This window comes from Ustilago hordei, assembly GCF_900519145.1.
Source record: "Ustilago hordei strain Uho2 genome assembly, contig: UHO2_contig_07, whole genome shotgun sequence".
Taxonomy (NCBI): domain Eukaryota; kingdom Fungi; phylum Basidiomycota; class Ustilaginomycetes; order Ustilaginales; family Ustilaginaceae; genus Ustilago; species Ustilago hordei.
The window spans coordinates 399,382-426,230 of NW_024545289.1; the positions used below are offsets into that span (position 1 = coordinate 399,382).

General features: G+C 51.3%; 7 protein-coding genes across 7 annotated transcripts; 4 read left to right on the plus strand and 3 right to left on the minus strand.

Moving 5' to 3' along the window:
• Nucleotides 1–41: 41 nt before the first annotated feature.
• UHO2_03925 (putative DNA repair protein RAD51) lies at nucleotides 42–1,192 on the plus strand (the record flags this gene model as incomplete). The annotated part of the gene is made up of 2 exons (XM_041559882.1): nucleotides 42–128; nucleotides 218–1,192. The coding sequence occupies 2 exons, from the start codon at nucleotides 42–44 to the stop codon at nucleotides 1,190–1,192; spliced, it is 1,062 nt and encodes a 353-aa protein (XP_041415816.1).
• A 1,398-nt stretch (nucleotides 1,193–2,590) lies between these two features.
• UHO2_03926 (uncharacterized protein) lies at nucleotides 2,591–4,096 on the plus strand (the record flags this gene model as incomplete). The annotated part of the gene is made up of 1 exon (XM_041559883.1): nucleotides 2,591–4,096. One exon carries the CDS (start codon nucleotides 2,591–2,593, stop codon nucleotides 4,094–4,096), a length of 1,506 nt encoding a protein of 501 aa, XP_041415817.1.
• Nucleotides 4,097–5,492: 1,396 nt separating this feature from the next.
• UHO2_03927 (uncharacterized protein) lies at nucleotides 5,493–6,233 on the plus strand (the record flags this gene model as incomplete). The annotated part of the gene is made up of 1 exon (XM_041559884.1): nucleotides 5,493–6,233. The coding sequence occupies one exon, from the start codon at nucleotides 5,493–5,495 to the stop codon at nucleotides 6,231–6,233; it is 741 nt and encodes a 246-aa protein (XP_041415818.1).
• A 116-nt stretch (nucleotides 6,234–6,349) lies between these two features.
• Nucleotides 6,350–9,004, minus strand: UHO2_03928 (uncharacterized protein; the record flags this gene model as incomplete). The annotated part of the gene is made up of 1 exon (XM_041559885.1): nucleotides 6,350–9,004. One exon carries the CDS (start codon nucleotides 9,002–9,004, stop codon nucleotides 6,350–6,352), a length of 2,655 nt encoding a protein of 884 aa, XP_041415819.1.
• A 1,140-nt stretch (nucleotides 9,005–10,144) lies between these two features.
• On the plus strand, nucleotides 10,145–15,631 carry UHO2_03929 (uncharacterized protein; the record flags this gene model as incomplete). Its single annotated transcript, XM_041559886.1, has 1 exon — nucleotides 10,145–15,631. The coding sequence occupies one exon, from the start codon at nucleotides 10,145–10,147 to the stop codon at nucleotides 15,629–15,631; it is 5,487 nt and encodes a 1,828-aa protein (XP_041415820.1).
• Nucleotides 15,632–16,955: 1,324 nt separating this feature from the next.
• On the minus strand, nucleotides 16,956–20,072 carry UHO2_03930 (uncharacterized protein; the record flags this gene model as incomplete). Its single annotated transcript, XM_041559887.1, has 1 exon — nucleotides 16,956–20,072. One exon carries the CDS (start codon nucleotides 20,070–20,072, stop codon nucleotides 16,956–16,958), a length of 3,117 nt encoding a protein of 1,038 aa, XP_041415821.1.
• A 2,721-nt stretch (nucleotides 20,073–22,793) lies between these two features.
• Nucleotides 22,794–23,774, minus strand: UHO2_03931 (uncharacterized protein; the record flags this gene model as incomplete). The annotated part of the gene is made up of 1 exon (XM_041559888.1): nucleotides 22,794–23,774. One exon carries the CDS (start codon nucleotides 23,772–23,774, stop codon nucleotides 22,794–22,796), a length of 981 nt encoding a protein of 326 aa, XP_041415822.1.
• Nucleotides 23,775–26,849: the final 3,075 nt, after the last annotated feature.

The window sequence follows — 26,849 nt, forward strand, 5'->3', positions numbered from 1 at the left end:
GTCGCCTTTCCCTTTCTCTACCCAAAGCCAGAAAAATAAAAATGTCGCAAAACGGTCAAGACCCCGCTCAGAATGGCGAAGAAGAGATGGGCGAGGCATTCGGCCCCCTTCCCGTCAACAAGCTTGAGGTATGTATTCCTTCCACCTCGTCGCTTTCTGGCGCGAGCCCATTCATTGACCCCTTTACTTGTCCCCCTGAAACCTCTTCGAATGACAGGACTTTGGCATCTCGAGCTCTGACTGCAAGAAGCTGGCCGAAGCAGGCTACAACACTGTAGAGGCCATCGCATTCACCCCGAAGAAGAACTTGCTGCTAGTCAAGGGTATCTCGGAGGCCAAGGCAGACAAGATCCTCGTCGAAGCTGCCAAGCTCGTGCCTATGGGTTTCACCACTGCCACCGAGTTCCACGCACGCCGAAACGAGCTGATCTCGATCACCACAGGATCCAAGAACCTCGATGCCATTCTTGGCGGTGGCATGGAGACCGGAAGCATCACCGAGCTGTACGGCGAGTTCCGAACAGGAAAGAGTCAGCTTTGCCATACTCTCGCCGTCACTTGCCAGCTGCCCGTCGACATGGGCGGAGGCGAAGGCAAGTGTCTTTACATTGACACCGAGGGCACTTTCCGACCGGTGCGTCTCCTTGCTGTTGCCGAACGATACGGTCTGAACGGTGAAGAGGTGCTCGACAATGTCGCTTACGCACGAGCATATAACGCCGACCACCAGCTACAGCTGCTGATGCAGGCTTCTGCCATGATGGCCGAGTCGCGTTTCTCGCTTTTGATCGTCGACTCGCTCACTTCGCTCTACCGTACCGACTTCTCCGGTCGAGGTGAGCTTTCAGCGCGACAGATGCACCTTGCTAAGTTCCTTCGAGGCCTAATGCGCTTGGCCGACGAGTTTGGTGTCGCTGTCGTCATCACAAACCAGGTGGTCGCACAGGTGGACGGAGCGACCGCCTTCACTGCTGATGCCAAGAAGCCCATTGGTGGTAACATTGTAGCTCACGCTTCCACGACGCGATTGTCGCTGCGAAAGGGTCGTGGCAACCAGCGTATCTGTCGTATTGCTGACTCGCCCTGCCTTCCTGAGGCCGACGCTGTCTTCTCCATCGGACCCGAGGGCATCATCGACCCCGTAAGTAGGATATTCTCGCTCATTTCGTCATGTGTTGCATACTTGAAGTGAAGCTGACTCTCTTGCGTTTTCTATCGTCACAATGATGTTCAACCCTTTCAGGTCGACTGATCATGGTTATTGGCATCGCCGGCTTCTGGACGAGCCCATGCCCTTCTCTATGCGACAATGTCCATCTCTGTCATTGCCACGTTTTGTTTATATATCTTGAAGCTCTCGACATCGTGCCTTCGCATCGTTTTCACCTACTGTACATTATCATCTTCAGAGTCATCGCAAACTTGGCATCTTTGAATTACTTGATCATGCTTTGCTGAGCGCTGAGGCTGTTGGTCGGTTGTGTGGCCGACTGATGTACATAGCAGCTGTAAGCTCCCATCAATGCTGCGCCCCTTCTTTTGAAGTGAAGCTCGTCTGAGAAACAAAGCAAAGGTGCACGGCCCTTTGTTCCCCTTCTGAAGAGGGACTTGCCGCTTGAGAAGGCTTCATCACTGTGCAGTAGGCACCTCTGTGACGCGGGCCCTACTAGCAGTTGCCCAGCGTCTTAGTCATACAGTATGTTGAGAGAGAAATTACCTCAAGTCCGAGGCGAGATGGAGTATTGGTGTTCTGTTTCTGCAGATCAAGGAGTGAATTTCTCGTACGAGTGAGGATTTGATTTGCGTACACTGTTCGCAAGCCATCTCATCTCAGAATCTCACACGAGGAAAAGCAAACGAATTTGCAAGCGTGCGCAGAAAATCGACGGTGTGAAGTCAGTGATGACGGTAAGATGGCCTTACAGATTTCAATCTCTAATTTCCCGCATTCGAAGGCGTCAAAGCTGAAGCTCCTGCTCTCCTTGCTCGACTCGGCCAAAGGTCATGTATAACTAATCAAAAAAGCTGCACCTCGGCAGTGTGGACTGTCAACTCTCAAAGCTCTTGAGAGAGTGTTCAATCTACAGATTGCGCCAGCTGCCACTCATTTGGTCAATGCTTTGAGCTCTTCTTTCCTTTCATACGACCGTATACTCCATATTTTCGACTATCGACACTATCCCCTTTCACCTTTCGACCCGTCTCTTTTCACTTTTCCTAGCATTCAGCATCTCGGCCAACCTCCCTGAGCTCGCACGTTTCGTTGTTCCTTCTCGCAATCCATCGCTTCGATTCATCGCATATCACGGTCACCGTTCGTCCGAGCATCTACGCAAACTAGCAAGTTTCTTACCGCTCCACTATCTTATCTAACAACAACAGAACTCTTCGTACCGTACCCTACATACAACAACGACCATCTAGGTGCTGCCGCCCTCTCTTGGCACTCGTCAACAGAGATCCGCATACACCCTTACCCAAGCCGTATTCAGCTACTCAAAAATTGTTCTCATCCAGCAGGTAGCTCCCCGCTGCACCAGCCCCATCATCCATTTCACACATTATATTTCCTTTACACACAGGATAAGCAATGATCGCTGCGATGAGGCCATCACATGCGCATTCTACTACGCCTTCAGTCCATTCCAGACCAAGCTCTCGCAACTCTTCCCACTCCAATGCCGCCGCCGCTCTAGCTTCACCCTCAACACAATTCAAGTCCGACAAGCTTGCCGCAAAAGCTGCCGCCAACGTCGCCAACGGTCTCTCCGGCAAGAAGGCCTCCGCGGCCAAGAAAACTGCCAAAGCTCAACAGCAAGCTGAAGCTTCCAGCATCAACAACGACAAGCCTTCCACCACCCCTGGTCTCATCACTCTCACCAAACCGATGTCTGACGAGATGAATGCATCCAAGCAGTCAAACAGTGTTTCAAGGTCCAAGAAGGGCAAAGAGGCCAAGTTTGCAATCGAAGAGGCTTCAGCAACTCCTATCAAGGCATCTCGATCGAAAAAGTCCAAATCGTCACCCAAAGCAGACACATCCGAGATGCTTCTCTCCAAATCTGCTCCCTCTGCACCTATCACTCATGTTCAGCGACCTCTACCAAACAAGCAGGCTGCCGACTCCAATGCAGTCGAGCAGTCCTCGTCGGCACTCACTTGGCAACAGGAGATGTTCAAGCAGCAGGCTTCCAGATCTAATCTTGACCTGTCGCAGAATGGCAACGGCTCCAGACGCTCCAACAAGAAGGTGAATGCCGCTGCCTCCAAGCACGATGGCAACCTTGCTCATCCTCAAAGGGTGCAGGATGGCCGCGGTTCGCCTGCCTTGACCTGGCAGCAGGAGCTCCTCGCAGCCAAGAAGCGCGCCGGTCCCCACTTTGACGTCTTTGCTGACGCACGCGACGTCGAGACCTTTGGCGCCGACGATGGCCCAGCCAACGGCAACGTCCACTCGCAGAGCAAGGGCGGCAAGCGAGGCAAAAGTGCTAACAAGGGACGCAACAACGACACGCCTCTTCACATCGATGATCTCTTTGAGTCCATCAATGGCGATGGCATGACCAAGTCCAAATTGCCACAATCTCAACGCAACAACCACGCTGCCAATCTGCACACTCAATATCCCCAGCACGGTGCTCCCATCCACATTGCTCCATCTACTCCGGTCAAGAAGCCCGCCAATGGCGGGCAGCAGCAACATCCTGCCGTCGCTGCAGCTAGTGCATATGCTGGACCCAACTTCCACAATTCTCCCTCGCCTGCCAGCCTCCCTGCGCCCAAGTTCCAAAACCGTCTGGATAAGAACAGCTCCGAGCCTGATCGGGGCATTCAGCGTCCCTCTTCACTCGCGACTGGCAGCAGTAGCGATGACTCTGGCTCTAGCGATGACGAGGTTCTTTTGAGCCGTGGCGTTCGTAGTACCACTGCGCCTCCCGAAGTTGCTTCTACTCCTTCCAAGTCTCCCGCGCCCGCAGCTGTTCCCTCGACGAAGGTTGCAGCAGCTGTGTCGCCTGCTCCCAAGCCTTGCGTCCAGCCTGGCGCTACTGTGGAGAGCCTCCTCGCTCGAATGCTTGGCGGTGCCAAATTCAACTAAGTGTAATCACACTCGGTCATGATCGGCAAATAGCGGCGTCCGTAACGTTCTCCAGCTGGAACATTTCCCCTCCCGCCGTCAACCGTAGCCGTTTGGCTCATGTCGTTTATCCGATTCTCGTTCTCGTTCTGTTCTGGTCCTTTCTTCATAAGCCAGCGCGTCAAATTCTGAAGCGCCCTGGCTGCAAGCTTGCATCTTTCTGTCTTGCCTTGGTGCAGACATGGTCAGAGCTTGTCTCTTTGGTTTCCTCGTTCTATCTCCTTATCACCTACGTCCTTTGCAAGTCACGCAAGGCACCTCAACATCACTTTCGCTTCTCCGTCGCTCCTCAACGTCGTGCCACCGAGTGGCCGTGTTCCGACTTCCGCATCGCATGTTTTCTTGTACTAGTATTGTGTCTTTCTATTGGGATTCAACTGTCTCACAAGCTCACACGCGAGCTTCTGCAAGTATAATTGCGAACATCAAATATTTACCCGTCATTCAACGTTCACCCGTCATTCAACGTTCACCGGTCATTCAACGTTCACCGGTCATTCAACGTTCACCGCCGACAACAACGCCTCAAGACTGGTTTACCCGCGCGAGACTTGCACTGCGCCATCAAGTGCTCACCCGAGCTTTACAGCAGGCTTTCTGCTGTCATGTCAGGATAATAATGCTCAATTGAATTTCCTGTGCACTCTTCTGCTTTCCTGAGCAGATCAGAACACCATGATCACTCAAACCATTCTGACTGCTGATCGTCTTGATCTGCGATCAAATGCGTCTGCAGGCTTCTCAAGCCATGTAGACTTTCCCAGCCCGTCCTATGCTTTCCCTCTTCCTCTTCCCTGTATTTCTCTATCTTTCACTTCTGCTTTTTTTTCTTTCTTTTCTTTTCTTTTTTCCCCCAACCCCCTACGCCTTATGAATGAGGTCTCTGTCCCATCGTACCTCTTTCGAGATGTAATAGGCATTCATCCGACATTCTATCCAGTCTATCTTCTTCTATCCGCTTCACTTGGCTGTGTATGCGCATTGTTTGAGGTGGCCGGAGATGTGTTCTTGGAGGTGTGCGCAACAGAACCTTGAGATGTAACAAAGTCCGTAGACGCGCCTGAGAGGAGTAAAGAGTCGCGCTTGGTCGCGTAAAGCGGCACTTTTCTGGAGGTGTGGCATTGATTGATTTCATTCGTGTTTCATGTCTTGTTTCTTGGAAAGTGGAAAGCGGAAAGCGGAAAGCTTCTTCACGCTCCTGTGTCACCCACCACCTTCAAGTTCTTTGGCATGGTACAGCTTTTTCCTTTTCACATCTTGCATCAATAGCTCGCAGTTGCCGGAATATTGCCTTGCTACGTTTGGCGTTTACATTTCAGTCTTCTCACGCTGGGCGAAGCGGTAGAGCTTCTCGACAATGCCAAGAAAATCAACAGGTGCAGTCTCAACTTCAGCCTCATCTGCCGGTACATCTGTCTCTAAGCCATCTGGACCACGCAAATCCATTTCCACCGTCGACGATGCCGAATCCGGCCCTTCTTCTGCACTCATTATCGACGCTTCGACAAAAGTGGTATTGAAACAACAGGAAACAGCATTAAAATCATCCGGTATTGAATCATACGAGTTACCACGTACTCAGGTGATAAAGGTGGCCAAATCAGATATCCCCGATACAGTTCAGCTGCGCAAAGAAGTGCAACAGGCACTTGTCAAATCAGCGTCAGTGTTTATCAGTTATTTGACTGCAACCGCTCATGATCGCGCGACGAAGAAGGGAGGAAAGATCATTAGTGCTCAACATGTGTTAGAGGCTTGGAACGAGTTGCAAGTGGGCGACGAGGGAAGTGTGAAGGTATTAAAAGAGCAGTTGGGGGAATATAGGAGAATGGCACAGAGGAAGAAGGATGCGAATAAGGCAAAGACGAAGGATGCGGATGGGAATGAAGGCGATGTGTCTAGAGCAACGGGTCATGGGGAGGATGATCAAGATGGGGAGGAGGGAGATGAGACTAGGGCCGGTAATGATGATGAGGATGAGGGAGGAGATGGGAGCATGTTAAAGAGAACTTTGCAGAATGGTCATGGAGGTGCGGATGAGGATGAAGAAGGGGAGGAGGATGAGGAAGGGGAGGATCAGTTGATGGACGAAGACTGAACCATGCTCTCACGCACTCGTTCGCAGCATCATCACACACTTGCAATCAACACAATCAAAGACACAACCGTCCAAAAAAAGCTTGCTGCGTTGCATTGAATGTGTTTGCGCTAGACTTAACCCTCCTGAACAATCCCAACCTGAACCTCAATCCCGGCTCTCAATAACACATCGATCCAAACTTTCTGGCTTTCACTCAACCTATCACCGGGTCCCTTCACCTCTACAAACCTAACGGATTTATCTTGCATTCTCCAAATCACCAAATCCGGCATTCCACTAGAACAATGATGCCATTCCTCCACCAACATCTGACACACCACCGCTAAACTCTGCCCACCTAAACATTCGGCTACTTGCAGCAGATCTTGTTTGGAGAAGAGATCCCATCTGCACCCTACCGCCCAAGTCTTATTTGGTCTTTCTCGGTCGTCTACTGTTGCGATAAGATCCAGGCCACCGGTTCGTTCGATGTGATCGAGACGAGTGCGAATTTCGGTAGAGCGCACGATTGGGAATGAATCAGACCCAAGGTCGAGTGGAGCAGATTGATAGGGTGTTTCGAAGGATCCAGCGATGCCGTCTGTGAAGATCACATCCCAGAGGAGAAGGACGAACAACATGGTTAGCAGCTTGCCTTCACAGTGGTAGCCTTTGAAGTTTTGTAGAGCGTAGTGTTGGAGGCATAGTTGTTCGACGTGACAGGGCTGGTTGTCGAGGCCTCGCCAAATGGTACGCATGCTGCGACGGGGGTTGGAGATGGTGGTTGATGTGGGCGAGTCAGAGCCAGAGATGAGGGAGAGCGTGGTTGGATCTGGTGCAGGAGCGAGAATGTCGTCGAGGGAGATGTCGGATAGGTCTTCTTCCTTTTTCACCTGAGGGAAGTCGGGAGTGATACTGCGAGAATGGGGATCGAGTTTGGTTGGTGACACTGGATCAGGCTTGACGGAGAGGCCAGCAAAGGACTCGACCTTGACCCGTTTGAACAAGGGTTTACGGATCTCGAAGCGGCTCGATGAAGAGCTGCGTTTGATCGGTGATTTGCTCAGGCTACGGTTCGGCGGTGTGTTGCCTTTCGACGCTGGCAAAGCATCCGGAGAGCTGGGCGGACTGCCCTTCAAAAACCTAGACATAGCGGTCATGGCTTGATTGGTGCTCTCATCCGTCTCCACCATGGCGTCTAACCTTACACCCTTGAATACCACCTCTGTCGTCTTTTTGAGTTTGGTGTATGAGAAATCGTGCTGTTCGGATTTGGGAATTCTTAGTTGCGACTCCAACCTTGCTATTCTTCGTTGTAGTGTGTCGTGGTAGATGAGGTGCGTGTCGGGATCTTGGATTGCCTTGACACTGATCGCTAATGCTTCACGCTTGCCTTTGCGCTGATCATCAGAGTAGAGCGCTGTGATGAGCGCTAGTCGATTGTACCAATCCCCTCTCCTACCACGTCGGAAAAGCTTCTGATCGAGCAATGCCTGCAAGACCTCCTTCTCCCTCTGGCGCATTTTGAAACGGGCGAGCACAGTTGCGCCTTTGTACACGACCCGAGTAAGCACCCAGCCGGGATGAAAGCGCATTCGATGGTAGACCATCTTATCGATGCCATCAGGATGCGCCGCAACACATTCTGCAACACACGACTTCCACTCGTGCCATACTGAGTCGAAGAGGGCAAGTGCAGCTTTGAAATCCGCCTCGCCTTTGCCAAACTGAATGAGGTCCTGCATCTCAGCTTCAAGGCTGAGAGCGCGTTGGAACGCAATGAGGTGGTCTCGGGAGGGGAAGAGAAAGCTCGTTCGTCGACATGTGTAGTTGGGGTAATTGCGGATACGGGAGCGGGACAAGATTGCTGTTGTCAATGCTGCGCTAGCGAGCAAGTTAGCGCGATAGTAGACGAGTGCTACCCTGTCAACGAGCGATCGAAGAGCGGGTAAGACCTGTATACACCCTCCACCAAGGAGGGCTGAGAGTTGGTCTTTGAGACGTGAAGCCTGTGCCTGTGGACCAGTTTTGGTGGGGCTGAAGTCAAGTGTGAGTTGCTGCTGCTTAGTATTCGGAGACTGCTTGGACTGCTTGGTGGGACTTGTAAACAGCATCGATTGAGACTTGGTCGCTGATAGAGCCGCGAGGATTTGCGCACGAGTCGTGCCGATCTTGGCAATAGCCATGTTTTTGGCGATGACTTTGAGCTCTTCAATGGTGAGAAGGGAGAGAGATTCGGCGATGCCGCCTCTCATGTCTCTCTCGGTCATGACGAATCGATCGAGAAAAGGCTCTTGGGGCGGCGCTGAAGGCTGCTGCTTTGCACTCTTCGGAAGCGGACCATTGGCTTGAAGCGAGGAGCCTGCCAGTGGTTGCTTATCGCGGTAGGTGGGCGGGCGAGGCAGACGCGTCTCTTCGTCCAGCTTGCCTCTGTCTTGCTCCTCGACTTTCGCTCCTTCCGAAGGCGGTGCAGCAGATATCGGTTTGGCGAGTTCCTCAGTGGCAGACCTGAGATCTTGCACTTCAGAGCGGTAGGCTTGGAGACGGTCGAGCCGATACCAGCTATCCTTCCTGCGTTGTAGGAGACGGACAAAGAGGTATCGGGCCGGGTAGGAAAGCATAAAGAATGCCGACAGGATATCGAGCTCTGCCTTGGAGAAGAGATAGGACTCGGACTCGAGGACGGCACACACCATCTGCTGGAAGAGCTCCGGATAAATTGATGTGCCTGAGCCTGGCCGGTAGGTGTCTCTCATGGCTTGGGCTGTAGATGACGTCTTCTGCTTCATCGACGTCGATAGCATTCGCTTCGTCTTGGCCTATCTCGCTCTCTATGATGGCAGCTCGGAGGAGCGAGAGCCTGTATGCAGGGTCCAGCGCTGCCTCCAGCATGCACTTTCCCTAGAGGAGGAGCAGCAAAATTTGAGGCTTGAAAGAGAGGAGAAGCAACAGAAGGTCGAGGTTGATATTATTTTGTGCCTTTCCGTGCGGTAGAGCCTGAAGAAAAGGAGGTGTTGGTTGGTCACACGTTCAGCTTCGACTTGAGACGCGTCTTGATCTTGCTGTCTGCAGTGACATTGATTTTTTTTGGGTCAGGCTGAGGCTTGAGTGTTGGTCTCGCTCCCTCGCTTGTCTGGTGTGGGGCATAGAAACACAGCCTGGTGTCAGCCGGCATTCAAATGCATTGACCTCGTTACTCTCATCACTCTTGTTCATCCAGTCGCCATTATGACAGTGAGAGCAGCGGATCGGAAATGCCGCACTTAGGGGCGATGATGAGAGCAAAAAGGGCCCCTGACCTTGAGAATCATGTTTGGTGTTGTTTTCGCTGATTTCAAATTATTTTGAAATGGGTTTAATTCGAGACAGACATGGGGGTGGGGGGGCGTGACTTTGAAATGAACCCTTTTCGTTTTCGTTTTCGTTTTCGTTTTCGTTTTCGTTTTCGTTTTCGTTTTCGTTTTCGTTTCTATTCCACTTTTGGACTCTCTCGCTCTTCAACAAGCGGCATTTCAAAAGTGGAGCTAAGAGTAATTTGGCAGCACAGCAACGCAGACTCTGTGTGGGAGCAGCTCAAGTGTTGTTCTACGCTTTGGCTGCAGCTCCACGCAGCTCCAATGGAAACAACGAAGCAGACACTCACTCGCACCATTCAGCTTTTGCTCGTCAGCCTTCGCGTCTTGGCGTTGCTTATCTTCCTCAATCACTTCCACCATCAACGGACGCCAACACTCAAACCGGAACCCTCTTGTCGAGCATCTTTGTCTAAATTCTACATCGCACCTCTCCAATCCTTCGGACGCTCTCTTCATACTATCCACTCGTGTGTCAGAGATAGCTATCAATAGAACCTTAGCTAGCTCCAACCTAGTATCATCCCCTCTTCCCAACCCTTGCATACACGCCACGCCTCAACTACTGTTGCCATCATGGTCGACGTGGTTCGAACCAAGTCGCACCTCTTCCGTCCATCACATCGTTCCTCACCTTCCACAGATGCAAACAACGCAGCACAGCTAGCCGCCGCGATGCCTCGTCCATCAAGGGGTGTAGGGCAGTCTGCTTCCGATGCTGCTTCGGCTGCTGAATTCGCATCAAAGAAGTACGTCTGGATCCCAGACCCCAATGCCGGCTACGTCTCTGCCTGGGTCATCAAAGAGCAACGCGAGTCCTCGCTCTGCGCTTTGCAAGATGGAACCAACCGTACCGTCCCCATATTCGAGCTCAGCAAGATGAATCCGCCCAAGTTCGACAAGGTAGAAGACATTGCCGACCTTACCTTCCTCAACGAAGCCAGTGTTGTCCACAACTTGCGCCAACGATACTTTAGCTCCCTCATCTACACATACTCCGGTCTCTTCTTGGTAGCTGTCAACCCCTATCACTCCTTGCCCATTTACACAGATGCCATCGTCGCAGCATACAAGGGTCGAAGGCGGGAGGAGAATGCTCCACACGTCTTTGCTCTCGCTGACGAAGCCATGCGCAACATGATCGACAACCGCGAGAATCAGAGCTTGCTCATCACAGGTGAATCAGGGGCTGGAAAGACCGAAAACACCAAAAAGGTCATTCAGTATCTCGCAGCTATCGCCGCTGATCCTACCGCGCACAGCTCTCAGTCATCAGCCAACACTCTCACCGCATCTTCCTCTCGAGAGGTTCTCGACCGCATCAATGGTGTTGAGCCAGTCACAGCCAAACGTCTTGGACTCCTCGAGCGTCAGATCCTGCAAGCCAACCCAATCCTCGAAGCATTTGGTAACGCACAGACGATCCGCAACAACAACTCGAGTCGTTTCGGAAAGTTTGTCCGCATCGAATTCACCTCGGTCGGCGCCATTGCCGGTGCCAACATTGACTGGTACCTCTTGGAGAAGAGTCGTGTTGCCATTCGCAGCGAGAACGAGCGCAGCTTTCACATCTTCTACCAGCTTCTTCGTGGTGGTGAACCCGAGCTCAAGCAGAAGCTGCTGCTCTCCAGCTCGCCAGATGACTATGCATACCTCAAGGGCACCCGCAAGGACGTCGAGGGAGTCGACGATAGAGCTGAATTCAACCTTCTCCGTGATGCCATGAACACTGTCGGCTTCACTCCCGAAGAGCAGCTCAACCTATTCCGCGTCGCTGCTGCCATCTTGCAGATCGGTAACATTCAACTCGCAACCGACCGCACCGATCAAGCCCGAATCACCAACATGCCTCAGATCGAAAAGGTCTGCCATGTTCTAGGCCTGCCCGAGCAAGAGTTCTCCAAGGCCCTCTTGAGACCCCGTGTCAAGGCTGGTCGCGAATGGGTCACCTCCGCCAGGACCATGCGTCAAGCTTCTGAAGAGATGGCTGCACTCAGCAAGACATTGTACGAAAAGGCATTCGGCTGGCTCGTCGATCGCATCAACAAGGCGCTTGATCGACCTACCAGCAAGAGCAGCTTTATCGGTGTCCTCGACATCGCCGGTTTCGAGATCTTTGAGGTCAATAGCTTCGAACAGCTCTGCATCAACTACACCAACGAGAAGCTCCAGCAATTCTTCAACCATCATATGTTCGTCCTCGAGCAGGAGGAGTACGCCCGAGAGAACATCGAATGGGATTTTGTTAACTTTGGTCTCGACTTGCAGCCTACGATCGACCTGATCGAGTCCACTACGCCTATTGGTATCCTCTCATGCTTGGACGAGGAGTGTATCATGCCCAAGGCCACCGATCTCACCTTCACCGAAAAGCTCAATCGCACTTGGGCCACCAACAAGGATGGCTCTGCAACCGATGCTGCCGAGAAGGCTCTCGCCCACGGCTCCACCAAATTCGCACCCACTCGATTTGCTCAAGGCTTCACAGTCAAGCACTACGCCGCTGATGTCACCTATCGCACCGATGGATGGCTCGACAAGAACAAGGATCCTCTCAACGACAACCTCACCCGTGTCATGTCTGAGTCCGCTGACCGCTTCATCGCCTCGCTCTTCGCCGAGTACGCCGAAGTTGACGAGCAGACTGCTCTCGCTTCCGCACCCAAGCGTCGCGTCAAGCGCGGTGCCTTCCGCACTGTCGGTCAGAGACACAAGGAACAACTCAACTCGCTCATGACTCAGCTCTCCTCCACTCAGCCCCACTTTGTCCGTTGCATCGTTCCCAACGCCGAGAAGAAGCCAGGCAAGATGGACGTTCCCCTTGTTCTCGAGCAGCTCCGATGCAACGGTGTACTAGAAGGTATTCGTATCGCTCGTCTTGGTTACCCCAACAGACTCCTCTTCTCCGAGTTTAGGAACCGTTACGAGGTCTTGACCCCGGGTATCATTCCTCCTGGCTACATGGATGGTCGCAAAGCATGTCAGCGCATGGTTGAGGCACTCGAGCTCGACAAGTCGACCTTTAAGATCGGCACTTCCAAGATCTTCTTCAAAGCCGGCCTACTTGCCGAGATGGAAGAGCGTCGCGACTCTCACCTTTACGACATCTTCAGCAGATTCGGCGCCGCTTGTCGCATGTACACTGCTCGTCGGCAGATGAAGAAGATTCTCAACCGTGCCGCAGCCGTACGGACGGTACAAAGAAATGCTCGTCTTTACGTCGATCTTCGCGAATGGCCATGGTGGCAGCTCTACACTCGTATTCGTCCTCTACTTACCGCTACGCGACACGATGAGGAGCTCAAGCGCAAGCAGCTCGAGTTGGCCATGGTCACCGAACGTGCCGAACGAGATCAGAAGGAGCGAGAGGCACTCCAAGTGCTCAAGTTCCAGCTCGAGGCGGAGAAGCGTAAGATCGAGGAGCAGCTCGAATCCGAACGAACACTCCTGCTCGACAAGGACCAGCTTCTGGCTAGGTCCAAGGAGCGCGAGTCTGCACTTGAGGATGACTTGGCTGCGCTGCAAGGCGATGTTGACTTGCTTGAAGGTCAGCTCGAGAAAGCGATTGCATCTCAGAAGGCAACAGAGCAAGCACACACGGAGCTCAAGACTGCTTTCGATCAAGCCGGCGACCATCTCCTGCGCCTCGAGGCTGAGCAGAAGGTCTGGAAGGAGAAGGAAGACACGTTCATGCGCGACCTCAGCAAACACAGCACCAACGCCGAACAGTTCAGATCTGAACGCCAAGCCTTCGTCGCCGAAAAGGATGAGCTGCAACGCAAACTCCAGGAGAAGGAACAAGACCTTGACCGAGCTCACAAGCGCATGCTAGCTGCTGTGCAGGAAGTCGAGGCCAAGCTCATGGCTGAAGCTCAGAGTCGCCAAGAAGAGCAGAAGCGGGCGCTGCAGCTCGAGGATCAGACTCGTCAATCTTCTTACCAGCTATCGGAGCTTCAACGTGTCGCGGCTAGCCACGAGAGTCGCGTCAAGGATAAGGAGCAGGAAATTTCCCAGTTGCAGAAGCAGCTATCCGACCTATCACGCGAGCGTGAGGGACTGACGAAGCAGCTTGCAGACCTCAATCTCAAGCTTAATACGCTTTCCTTCGATCTCAAGTCGTCCAAAGACGAGCATGCTAAAACCTCAGAGGCCAAGTCTGCACTTCAGAAGGAGCTCGACGAGACTCGTCATCTGATGGAAGCCAAAAGTTCGGAAGATGTCAAGACAAAGGAGATTCACCGAATGAAAGAGCAAGAGCTTCAGACGTTGCGCGAGCAGATGGCTTCCGTTCAGAGGGAGTTGAGTGAGGCTAAGCACACCAGTCTCGAGCAAATATCGGCGCTGCGTGCTGAGATCTCGGCCGCGCAGAAAGAAGCGAACGCTCATGCTGCGGCTCGTCAGGAAGCAGAAGAAGCTGTTCGTGCAGCCGAAGTTCGAGTTCGCGAAGCAGACGCCAAAGTCGCTGCGGCTGAAAAGGCAGCTCGTGAAGCGGAAGCCTCACTCTCCGAGGCCCAGTCCAAATCTACTGTGATCAACCGCGGTCTCCAAGACGCCCTCCGCAATCGCGAAACGCTCGAAAAGCAACTCTCCCTCGCCGCTACCAAGCACCAGGACCTCGAAGATGCCCTTCTCGAACTCGAACGTCGCGAGACAGCCTCAAAGCACAAGGTTGATAAGCTTGCTGCCGAGCTCTTTGCCGAGTCCAAGCGACGCGAACTTCTCGAATCTGCGCACAAGCAGGCTGAACGTAATGCAAACAGCTTGCAACAGCTCGTGGCGGGCAAGGATAAGGAGATCAGCGGTCTCAAGCATGAGCTGACTCTCGCTCAGCAAGAGATGCGCAAATTGCAAAGCATGCAGAACAAAACGATTGTCGAACACGTACATGTTCTAGAAGAGGCCAAGAAGTACACTGATCGACAACTGTTGGACGCACAATCCAAGCTGCAAGAGCTGGCGCATTATACAAAGACGTTAGAGAAGAGCAAGGCAAGGTTGGTGAGTGAGAACGAGGATTTGACGAGGGAGTTGACGAGGGTGCAACGCGCGGGTGGTGCTGCTGTAGCTGCTTCTCCGACGGTCAGCAATGGGTTGAGAGGTGCGGTGACTACCTATGGTAACGTCGCGCCGTCAGCTGCTAATGGCGATGCTAAGAGTCTGAAGAAGCTAGAGGACAAAGTTGCAGAACTTAGCTCAAACCTTCGCACAGCGCAGCAGCAGAGGGACGAAGCATTGTCCAATACCCGTCGCAAGGACCTACAGGCAGACGAAATGGTCTCTCGCACTCGTAGACAGTACGAGCAGCACATCCAGGAACTCGAACGCCAGCTGAAGAACTCTCAGATTGCACGTAGCACCACGATGAACAATCTCGAAGAGCTTGTTCTTGCCGGTCATGGATCACCACAGGTCACAGGTGGGGCTTCCGATGGGCTTCGGCATCAAATCCTGGACGAGTTGAGGAGGGGACATGAGGAGCTAGAGCATGATATCGCGCTCAAATCCGAGCAGTTGCGTTCTCACAAACTACCCACCTCCAACGGATCGGTTGCTCCACCTGCACGCGGTTCAAGCTCGTACTACGTCTATGGAAACGACACCAAACGAAATGCTAACGGCAGCTCATCATCAGCCTCTTCCTCTAACAATGCCGAACTCGAATCCAAGCTCGCCGAAATGACTCGGCTATACCAAGAGAGTATTTCAAGCCAGCGCAACTCTCAAGCCCAAATGACAAACCTCGTCACTCAAATCCGAGACCTTCAAGCCGGTTTGGACGAATCAGAGTTGAAGTACGACCATCTAGCAGCAGCCTATCAATCTCTCATCCAAGAAGCAGGCGTAGATGAGAGTTTGATTAACTCCCTACAGCAGACGCTGGAGAGGTATAAAAGTCAGGCGGACAAACATATGGAAAATTGGAGAAACACTACAAAGGAGCTAGAGTCTCAGGCCAAAAGCTTGAGTCTAAGGAATGGGGCTGGTGGGAGGAGACCGGGGAGTATCCCTCCGGAGATGGTTGGAGGAATGAGTCCCACCCGTACGCAACTCAGTATGAGATAAATGTGAGAGGGAGAAGGGGGGGAGGTGATGATGATGGTTTCGTTTGTTTTTGTATACATATTATGATCCGAGTACCTGTTGTAGAACGTGCAGCAAATAGCGTTGATCACAAGTAGCGATTGCGATAGTATGTAAGAACTAAGTACAAGATAATGACTAGTATACATGTGTGTCTCCCAGCACTATGTGTATGCCTGTACGAGACAGAGGTATGCTACCCCGTGGACAAGGCTGAAGCATAACGGGGCAATTATCTTCTCCTCCTCGGGTATCGTGTAGCCGGTATGCCTGTCGCCACAGTCGGTCCGGGCCTAACATGGTGCATATCCGAGTGAACGAAGGTGGCGACTATGTGATATAGTTGAAGATGCGTCGGCATCTCAAGCAATATGCACGCGTCACAGCCGAGACACCAAAGTGCAGGGAGCTCACATAAGCGAGGAACACAATGAAGTAAGGGGTAGTCGTCATGGCGATGGTCTGGTGGCACCCAGTATCATAGCAACACAGGGGTACAGATGAAGTGACACATCTTGTTTTGGACATCACTAGAGCGGCGAATGGAGTATATATATGTGTTTGTCATTTAGGTTCACTCTATGAAAACTAAGCATTTCAAGAAGTAACATGGCTGTATAATTGAGCTTGCTAGTGGCTCCGATCGGTCGCGTTTTACTTGCAATCTTCAATTGATATCGAACTAGAGTTCACATGCTTTCACTGTACCGTTTTAGTTTGACGACAATGTTATGCTTTATTTACACACAAACAGTTGAAATATAGAGAAGTATAAACACCAACTTCGGGCCACGATCAGGCTCTCTTCGTACAGGTGTATAGCAACTTGCATACTTGGCATTTCTATGAAGAAGTGAAACTACATGAGCATATATATTTATATATCTTGGCACTATCTCTGAGAATGTTAGACTGATTCAGCTCGTGAATAAGTGGCGTTCGCTTTTTACGAGCTTCGCCCCACGTTGGATAAACCCTGGGAATTTTCGGCGTATCTTCAACTCAAACACATACATGATGATTCGCCTAATGTGCCTTGTGCTAGATAGTGACGGACTTGGGTTGGTAAGACACGGTTTGATTGCATATGACAACAACGGACGGTAAGTACAGATGGATGATTTCTTCTACTGGAGCTATCGACTAAGCATCACTTCTTATATATCGACACTATGGAGCAGAGCATGACGGGGAAACTATCTAGCCCGTATGCCGGTGCTTTATCAGGCGGCCGACTTGACGCGAGTCGGTATACCTGCAGCCTTCTAACACCTTACAGCGAAAATATTGTATGATGGAAGCCAAACTACTCGCTCAATTCGCGATCCAACAGCCTCTGAAGTGTAGATTGCTTCCACCAACTTTGCTGAGCCTCCAATGTTTCAAACACCTGCTCTTCTTTTATGCCGTATTGCTCGTAGATGTAGTCTCTCGGCACAATCTCTTGGTATGCAATCGAATCATCCACGTGTGGATGGTTTCCAAAGTTGTCGGCGCTGGTGGTCTTGGGTAGTGAAGTTGTGCGTTGGGGCGGTGTGGCTGATGGACCCGAAGCTGGTGGTGGCGAAGAAGGATAGTCTGCAGGCGTAGCTTCAGGAGTTTGCTTAGTACTTCTGGAAGAAATGGAGGATCGGCTATGAAGAGGAGCCATCAGTGGTCGTTGAGCGTGCACTTCTAATTCTCCCGATGCTTCTTTGTCTCTTCTCCAGATGGATAGTGCTGCTTTGTTGGTGCCTTTCAGCGCCGATTCTAGCTCCGCTTGATCTGGCACGTACAGCCGAGACTCAAGCGTTTGTACTAAAGCTAAGCAGACCCTGTAGATCATCGAATCCGTCTCGTCCAGCAGGACAACATCCCAGAGTCGCATCACTGTGTCTACGTCCAACCACCGCGTCCAGAGGGTCGAGACCCAGTCGCGTAGCACAACGCAGTAGAGCTTGACATTCCGCGCCAGAAGATTCGCATACACTTTTGGCATCTGATCGGCAAGCAGTGTCTCAAGGACACGCTCGAAGCCCCGGATGCTCTTTTCTTTAGGCGGGAGGGTGTAAGCGGAGCCTGCTTTGCGTGTGGCGCTGGTGAGACTGGGCTTGGCGGTAGTTGCTGCAACACTTGGTGGCAGAGTAGTGGGCAACAGCGAGTAAAGTGCTTTGAGCCATGGTTTGGAGTGAAGCAGGTTGAGTAGCGCGATGAATGCAGTGTTGATCGACATGTTGATCAGCAACACGCCGGCGAGACTGGCAAGACCGGGCTGATAGATGTCGATTCCTCGTCTTTCGTATTCGTCTACAAATTCTGGTTGCTCTCCTGTAACATCCTCGCCCGAGATGGATGACAGGTCTGCTTTGCGTGTTGCTGGGCTTGCGTTCTGATGACGGCTAGCAGCCTTGTCGGCATCGCCGGCCCCATCGAGCTCCGCCACTTGCTCCATGCGCACTAAAACAAATGCTCGGCAAATGTGGACCAGGTCATCATGCAGCGGCCCATTGGCTTGGAAGAACTTCAGACTTGGCAAAGTGTCTTGGACGTCTTGGTCAATTTGATAAAGGACACGAGGTGGGATGATCTCTTCGATCAACCTATTGTCACTGCCAGCCGCCTTCTTCTCTGACTGCTCAAGCAAGTTGCGCGGCAGCATCAGAGGGTTGCCGATCGCCAGCGCCCAGACTCTTCCTCGAATGCTCGGAGGAGCTCCTTTCCACCACAGTTGACGCAGTTCTGGATCCTTGCGTGCTCGCGACCACGACGGCAGGATCTCTTTCTCCCATCGCCCCAGTGCTTGCCTCTGTTCATCTTGACGTCGTCGTTTACGCTCTTCCTCCTCTTCGCGCTTCTTACGTTCTACCTCCTTTGCGGCCATCATCATGCGTTCAAAGTCAGCCCTGTGCTTGATCTCTTCCGTCTTTGGCTTTGCAGGCAGCGTCGTCATGCGGGTCCGCGACTCGACGGGATCGTTTCCTGAGGCGCTGGCAAAGGACGACTTGCGACGCGCTTTGCCGTCAACTTGGTCAGCTTTGTCAGACAGACCTGGCGAAGTGCTCGTGCCAGTCGCTTCACCATTAGTAGCTGGCACGGAGAGCGACGAGTCTGCTGCCTCGTCTTCCGTGGATTCTCGTGCTTTGCTTGACTGGGCGGCTTCGGTGGCTTCCACCTCGTCAGATAACGATGTTCCAGCACGTCCATTCTGGGCAGACTTGCTTTGCTGTTCTGTCGCCGACTCGTTGTGCTGAGCGTCCGCAGGCTGCCAAGTTTCGCTTCTTGCTGCGGCGTCCCCTTGTGGTAGCGGATGCGACATGGTCCTCGGACTGACGGGAACATTCGACACAACACTGATGTTGCCATGTTCGTCAGCTGCTAGCAAGACAGGTGCCGGATTCACCGACAGTGCTGTCTGAGAAGACGCAGAGGCTGTAGGCTGTGTAGAGGCAGGTTCTTTTGATTGGGCAAAGGAAGCGCGACATGAGGGTCCTGGGCTGGGGGATCGCGAAGGACTTGCAGCTCTGCTTGAGGCGGCGCTCCTTCGCCCTCTGTATCGTCCCTCGACACTTTTCCTTGGATCTGCATCTTCTGTCGACAATGACTCGCCATGATCTGGGCTGTGGGGTGGGCTCAATGCCTGAGACGAGCCGGTGTTGCTAGGCGAAGGCTCTGCGGATGGCGTGGCTGCTGTGGAGCTCTGCTTCGAGATCTTCTGACTAGAGACGCTATCGCCACGGATCTGTTCGGCAGTCCTGCTCGATCCAGCCAGGGGATTTGATGGATCTAGATTACTACTGTCCAGAGAGACATGCTCTGAGGGGGCGTCCAAGGTGATGTCGACAAAACTGAGGTCGGCTTTGTCAAGCGTAGTCGGAGTGAGGATCTCTAGCTCATTCTGCGGTTGTGGGGGCGGGAAGTGCATCCCGAAGGAATGGAAGGGCGTTGGAGTGGCAGGGCTCAGTTCGGATCGAAGTTCACCGTCATGATGAGGAAGTGAGATGTCCACTTCTTCCTCCTCGATCGTGGACTGCAGTGAGGTCGTGGCGAGGGTGGCAGTCAAGCCAGACGAGGCATGGGCGGTAAGAGCATACTTCTGCGGCGGAACTGAGTCGATACGGCGATGGGAGGATGGCAACGACGAAGCCTCGTTCTTGGATCTTGGCGATGCTACAAGGGAGATATCACCGTCATCGTCTTCCTGGTCCGAGGCATGCGGTGTCTCATCGATGTCATGTTGGACGTCTACAGGTCGGCTCTGTTGCTGCGAGTCTAATACTGCATCATTCCTGTTGGGCGATTCGAGCTCTTCTGCAATCTCGGGAGATGTTGCCTGGTCTACTCGGTCGCTGCTGCTTGCGTCAAGGCACATCTCATTATGTTCTGGTTCTTGGAGAGCCTGCTCAGCTGGTTGTGAGGAGTCAGATTTGAAGTCCACAGATGACATGGTGATGTTGTGGAGTGTGAGAGGTCACCTGATCGGACGAGTGCCCCCTGTTGCTATCGATGTGATCAGTATCGAGGAAAGGAGCGCCTTGGAAACTCTTACGGCTGAATTTCAGAGGGCATCGCAGCTCCTTCGCTGCTCAACGCACTGATGGTCGGATGTCCCGTTGTTTTTGGTCAGCAGCCTGCTAATCGGTCGAGAATGGGTGATATGGTGTAGGTGAAGGTAGAGACGAAAGCAGTGCCGTAAGGCGTCCGTGCTTCTACTAACTTTGTTTACAGCTTCTGCATCACACGCCGCTCATTCGTGTTGGACCCTTAAATACACCTTGGTGCTTTACGCCATGTCGGCTCCTTCGGATGCCCCCTCGGCTAACAGTTCCGTTCTGAGTAAAGCTTCCTTCAGACCTTCTCAACTCACCTCATCCTTATCAGGAGCAACCACAGCATATGAGATGTACATTCGACAGAGACTTTTGTTGCTGCAGCTATGATTGCCGAGGGTATGTGATTGCAGAGGCCTGTGTGCTTGTCGCGGTCGGTAAAGTAAGTGCCTTTGAGTTCAAGTTCCGAAGCCGAGCAACTTGACGTAGGCTATAAAAGTCAGAAGAGAGCGGCCTGAGAGATCAAGTCTCAGCTTTTGGCTTTGCAATAGTGAAAGCACATAACTTCTACTCCGAGCATGCAACTTCTACTCCAACCTCACACTAACACCAACTTCACTCACTCAATATCACATTACCGAGATTGACCACCGCTGTCGGCATCGGCATGCCGGACAACAGATAGCCAAGATAAAATTCCCGTAGCCTCCACACTATGCTTCAGTCTCATCGTCCTTGTAACACACATGTATACACAGAACACTGGGACATATATATATATATATATATATATATATATATATATATAGAGGTAATCATCATGTACTTAATGAAAGTTGAAGTCGTTTGGGTCCCGATACAGGTGATCGGGGATAGTCTAAGTACGATGTCACTACTCGTTATAGCAGAAACATATACTCAATTGACTTGAAGAATGTGGCGAGAGCCTAGTGCTCTCTGTGAGATATATATACATGTGAGTGGCACATGTTGAAGGTGGGAGTACTCCTACTCAATGATCTAGCCTGACAACAGGTGGGACTTGGTTGTACCCGATCTTTAACTAAATTGGTTCAACTTGATCTTCAATCAGATCTGATCGGCTCCACTTGACCTTTGATCAGATCGGTTTGTGTCATCATGTTGGATTGCCAGTCTTTTTCAACACCCCCTCTCAATCCAGCATGCCCCTCCATCAGAGTTAGTCCAGAGAGTTGACGGAGGAGAAGCAGCATAGGTGCTGCCAGCAGTTTGGTCATCATGTTGGCCAGATTCTCGCTACTTTGGATCAGAGCGATTGCTAGTCATTGGCTTGCGACTTTGTCCCATAAGAAAAAGTGTGCTATATCGATGTGTTTTGTCCTTTTAAAGTGTTGTGGGTTACTTGCGATAGCACAAGCTCCAGATGAGTCACTGTACAGAACTGGTACATTCCAGTCAAAGCTTAACCTTCTGTCATGGGAATGAATGATCGACATCCCAGCGCTTACTTGTATCCCTGTCGTTGTTGGTGCAGATTGTCTTAATTCGCTTAAGAACATCATGGTCCAGATTAATTCCCTTGCAGCTCCTGCCAGTGCTACATACTCTGCTTCCACTGAGCTGTTTGCCACTGTCAGCTGAAGTCTTGACAACCAACTGCATATGAGTCCATCTATAGCAAATATGTATCCTGAAGTCAATTTGCGACAATTACGTGATCCTGCCCAATTGCTGTCTGCCCAACCAGTGAGTATCAGCTTGCCGATTGGCTCCCTCGCCGAGAGATTGATTCTCATTGTTCCCTTCAGATACCTTAGAATTCGCTTTGCAGCTGCAAGGTGTTCTCTGGAAGGGTTTGCTACAAATTGTGCACAGCATCCAACGGCGAAGGCAATGTCAGGCCTGCTACCTTGTGCAATCCACAGTAGTGACCCCACCAGCGACACATAGTGACGCACCTCTTCAGCACTGGCAATGTTGGCTTCCCATGGGCTGAGTGAGTTGATTGTCTCTGTCGCTGGTGTTGGGGCTGTCCAAGCTTCGCTCATCCCGAACTTTGTTAAGACACCATCAATATACCCGTTCTGATCTATTGACAGTGTGCGGGCTTTGCGATCATATTGTACACTCAGTCTGATGATATGCGATATGTTGCCCTGGTCCGTAATACTGAAGACACTTGAGAGTTGTTGCCTTACAGCTTGGACCCTTAATGCGGTTGCTCCTATCACAAGTAGATCGTCTATGTAGATTGCAAGGAGTATCATTGCATCACTTGTCCCATGCATATAGATGCACAGTTCGGCTCTGCAACGTTTGAAGCCAAAGGCTTGCAGCTGCTCATCAAGTGCTGCATGCCATAGGCATCCAGCTTGTTTGAGACCATAGAGGGCCTTTTTGAGTTTGTAACACTTACCTTTGGTTTTGTTTGTTTCGAATGTCAGTGGTATTTGGACATACACATCCTTGTCAATCTTCCCATTCAAGAATGCTGTGCTGACATCAAGCTGCATCATGTATAGTCCGTATCATCTGGCAATCACGAGTAACATGCATATGGTCTGCAGGCAGATGACTGGACTAAATGTCTGGTCATAATCCAAGCCTTGATGCTGTGCGTACCCTTGTGTGACCAGTCAAGCCTTGTACTGGGTTGCCTGTCTCTGAGCATTGAGCTTGAGCTTGAATACCCAGCGAACTCTGATGAGCTTACCATCTGCTGGAATGTTTGCTAGCTCAAAGACACCCATTTTACTCATGCCACCCATCTCACTCTCCATTGCTTCTTGCCATTTGTGCCAATCATCATGTAACTTTGCCTCATTGAGTGAAGAAGGTTCCAATAGGATACTGTCAGCACTTCTGAGTTGCTGACCACTGGTGATGAGGGTGGTCCCATTCATCATGGTGACTGTGTATGCCATGCGATCAATGTGATGGTTGCCGATGGTAGTCATGTGGGTTTCCGAACATGTCGTGGCAAAGGATGCAAACTCATGTTCTATTACAGAGATGTTATCATATATATCAGCAACCGCATCACTAGGAGGCATCTCGAGTAGTGGCGCCATGTCCAGGGTGTCGATGTGTGGTGATTCTTGCATGACATCCCCCCTTTTGGACTGTACAGCATCCAGCTCTGCTTCGAGGTCTGCAGTGATTGCATCAATATTGATGATGGTCTCGCTGGCCGCTTCGATTTCTGCCATCAAGCGATCCCATTCCCAGTCATAGCTTGGTGTATCTGATGGTGCTGGCTGTGATGCTTGTCTGTGCTGACAGGAAAACTGAGATAATGAGGGTGGTATGACGTTGTCCTGTTCAACGCCCCCATAGTTGTCAGTCTCTGTTGGTGGAAGCCACATGTATGAATGAAGTAATCTGTTGTCCCCTGCAAGGATGGGTGTGTGCGAGGGAGCAGCGTCAGGTTCTGGATGGTCTAACTCTGAGAAGTGAACATCCTTGGTGATGACAATCTGGTCAAGATTCAGGAGCCACACCTTATGTCCCTTAATAGCCCATGGGGTGTTGGAGAAGCCTAGATAGGTTCCCCAGAGAGCACGTGGGCAAAGGTGTTTGCTGACCATTGGATGTCCATTCAGCCACATCAAACACATGTTACCTCGAAGTACAATGTATGCAACACATCCAAATCTCCATACCTGATGCAGCTCAGGGTGCTTGCCATAGAATAGTTCAAATGGTGTTATATGACCACAGGTAGCCCCTGCCAACTGGTTGTGGATAAATGTCGCCTGTGAGATGGCGTGGGGCCACCAACGTTCATCTGTGTTGGAGTCATAGAGCAAGCTGTGAGCAATCTTCTGGATTGTCTGGATTGCTCGTTCTGCAAAGGCATTGTCAGTGTGTTGTTGAGTGGGTGATGCAGTGATCTTCACACCTGCTGATGAACAGAGGTTTCAGAAGGCAGTGGACCAGAGCTCTCCTTGATCTACATGGACTTCTTGAACGCCTTGGTCGATGATCACTTCATTGGGTTCCTGATGTATATTGGTGCGCACTTCCGATAACCACCATGCTGCCTCTTGGGATGCTTGGCCTTTGCTCGTGAGACCTCATGCCCAAATCATGCTGGAGTAAGCGTCATGGATGATGAGCACATATGTGAACTTGGTGGCACCACGCAGTGGGCCCATCACATCCATTGACACTAACTCAAGCGGCCTTTCGACACTTCTGGGGAAGGCTATGTTCCGAGCAACAGCCTTACTACATACACAAACATCACAGAGTATACCTGTGGGAGGTGTCGGACTCGATGGGATGTCATGGGATAGGGTCACTGGCTGTGTGTGTTGAATGGCATCATGGCTTGCATGACCCAATCTGTGGTGCCAGAGCTCTGCCTTGCTGCAAGGCTTGTGTGCATGGTCCATGACATTCATCGTTGCAGCAAAAGCCATGGAGACTGCAGGCTCAGGCATTTCATCACTCCAAATCATCATTGCAGCAGCTGGATAGCCATCTCCACTTGTATGTACATGAATCACATTACCATGCCTGTCCTGGACCATGACAAGTTGGTCCTCGAAGATCACTCGACTGTGGTTCTGCATGACTGACTTCATCCTGATGAGGTTTGTCACCAGACTGGGGATGAGTAGACAGTTTAGGTATGTCATCTGCTCCCATTGGCGTGTCTTTGGGCTGAAACTGAGCAGACTGACTGTACCACCCATCTTGGTAGTGTCAAGCTTTCCTCCATCAGCAGTGGTGATGCTGATTGAGTTATCCATATCACGCCACCCTTTTTCATGGTGTGAGGAGTTTACCATGACACAGGATGCTCCTGAGTCAAACACAAATGGTACAAACCATGGGGGGAGTTCAATTGGTGCCAGCCTAAGTTCCATGAAGAAGGCTAAGACCAGCGATGCATCCTATTCCTCTCACATGTCTGTGAGTGGCAATACAATACATGTGTTTGCCCAACCTTTTGGGATGGCCTTGATCTTACTCTCCTTCCATCAGGCATGTGCTGTGTCATTCGGACAGCAGTTGGCAGTGTGCCTGATGTCGCCACATGCCCAACAATTGATGAGTGTGGCAGCTTGTAGTGCGATCAGCTCTGATTCCTCAGTTGTGTTATGCATGCTCACTGAGGTGCTGTCAGCAGCGAGCTCATAGCATTGGCAGAGGACATGAGCCACACTTTCCATCGTTTCCTCCCTCCCATGGAGTTGCTCATGTAGAATGAATATCGAATTGAAGAGGGCATTCTTATCAGATGGTAAAGCCCGTTTGAGCATTCTATACCTGTGGTCCAGTGTCCAGGGTTCATGCAGGTATGCATGTAGCTCTGACATGAGTGCCTCCCATTTGATGAGGAAGTCATATGCATTGCTACTGACTTGATCCCAGCGAAATGCATAAGCTGCACTAAGGAGTTCATATTCTCTAGCGGCCAAATGCTTCTTGCATTTGTCCACTGCCCAGTCGAAGAGGTTGACAGCAATCAGCATTGGCTGATCTCCATGTTCTGTGAAGTATTCAGTATGTAATTTGTTTGAGAAACTACACATGATGATTGAGCTAAGCATTGAATTGGCATCCTCAAATGTTGTCGCCTTTTGGTCTAAAACATTCCATGCAAATGGGACAACAGCCAGCATTGCAAAGATCCTGCATCACCATGCATGTATCGAGACTGTCCTTGGGTTGAGGAGATCCTGATCATCCCATCTCATCTTGTCATTCAAGCCAGAGAGCACCTTTAGATGATGATTCGTGAGCAGGCTAAGTTCAGGTGTGGGCCCTGGAGTGGCATCACACCCAACTAGCCACCTATTGGGTCCATCTGGGTCAGAATAGGAGGGATCGCCTCCAACAGATGTGGGGGTATCCATCTTCATTGGAAGGTTAGTCTGTTTGGGTGCAAGTTCTGGTTGTCCTTTGATCTTGAGGTCAAGTATGTGAGATGCATCCCATTCTTCGTTTCTCATGAAGAGGTTCACTCTAGTTTGCATTTGTTTACCAAGCTCTATTTGGTTTGCAAACAGGCCGAGACCATGTGTTCCTTTGTAGAGGGCACTAACGCACTCGACCAGGATGGTCAGGGGTGAGATTGTTTGCTCTTCATCATCGTCAATAATGTATTTCAACAACTGGCCATCCTTCGGAGTGTTAGGCATGCCATAGACCTCATCTTCCATGACCTGATTAAAGTGGTCTTGGACCATTCTAGGCAGTTGTGGCAGGAGATTCTGCACAGTGATGACAAAGGAGTTGTAGATAGAATAGTTTACTTTAGACATACTGGTAGTGTTTCAGCAGATTGGGCTCATAACCTAATGAAAGTTGAAGTCGTTGTCATGGGCCTGGATGCTCAAGAAGCAGGAGGGTCACGGGTTCATATAGAAGGAGCACAGGTATCGAAGATCTAGTCGATACCAGTAGAGAGCATGGTCGTAGTGCAGTCTCCATGGAGACCATGGACTCCTACGGACTCACATGCAAAGGAGGGCCAAGCACAGCCACAAGGAGGACCAAGCTCAAGGAGCAGGCACAGCCACGAAGAGGACCAAGCTCAAGGAGCAGGCACAGCCACGAAGAGGACCAAACTCAAGGAGCATGCAGATGGTTACCACTCAGGGGCTCGAGAGACAAGAGCCAAAGGAACTGTCACTGATCAAAGGAGAAGGAGCAGTGTCGAAGGAGTCGACACCAGGTCA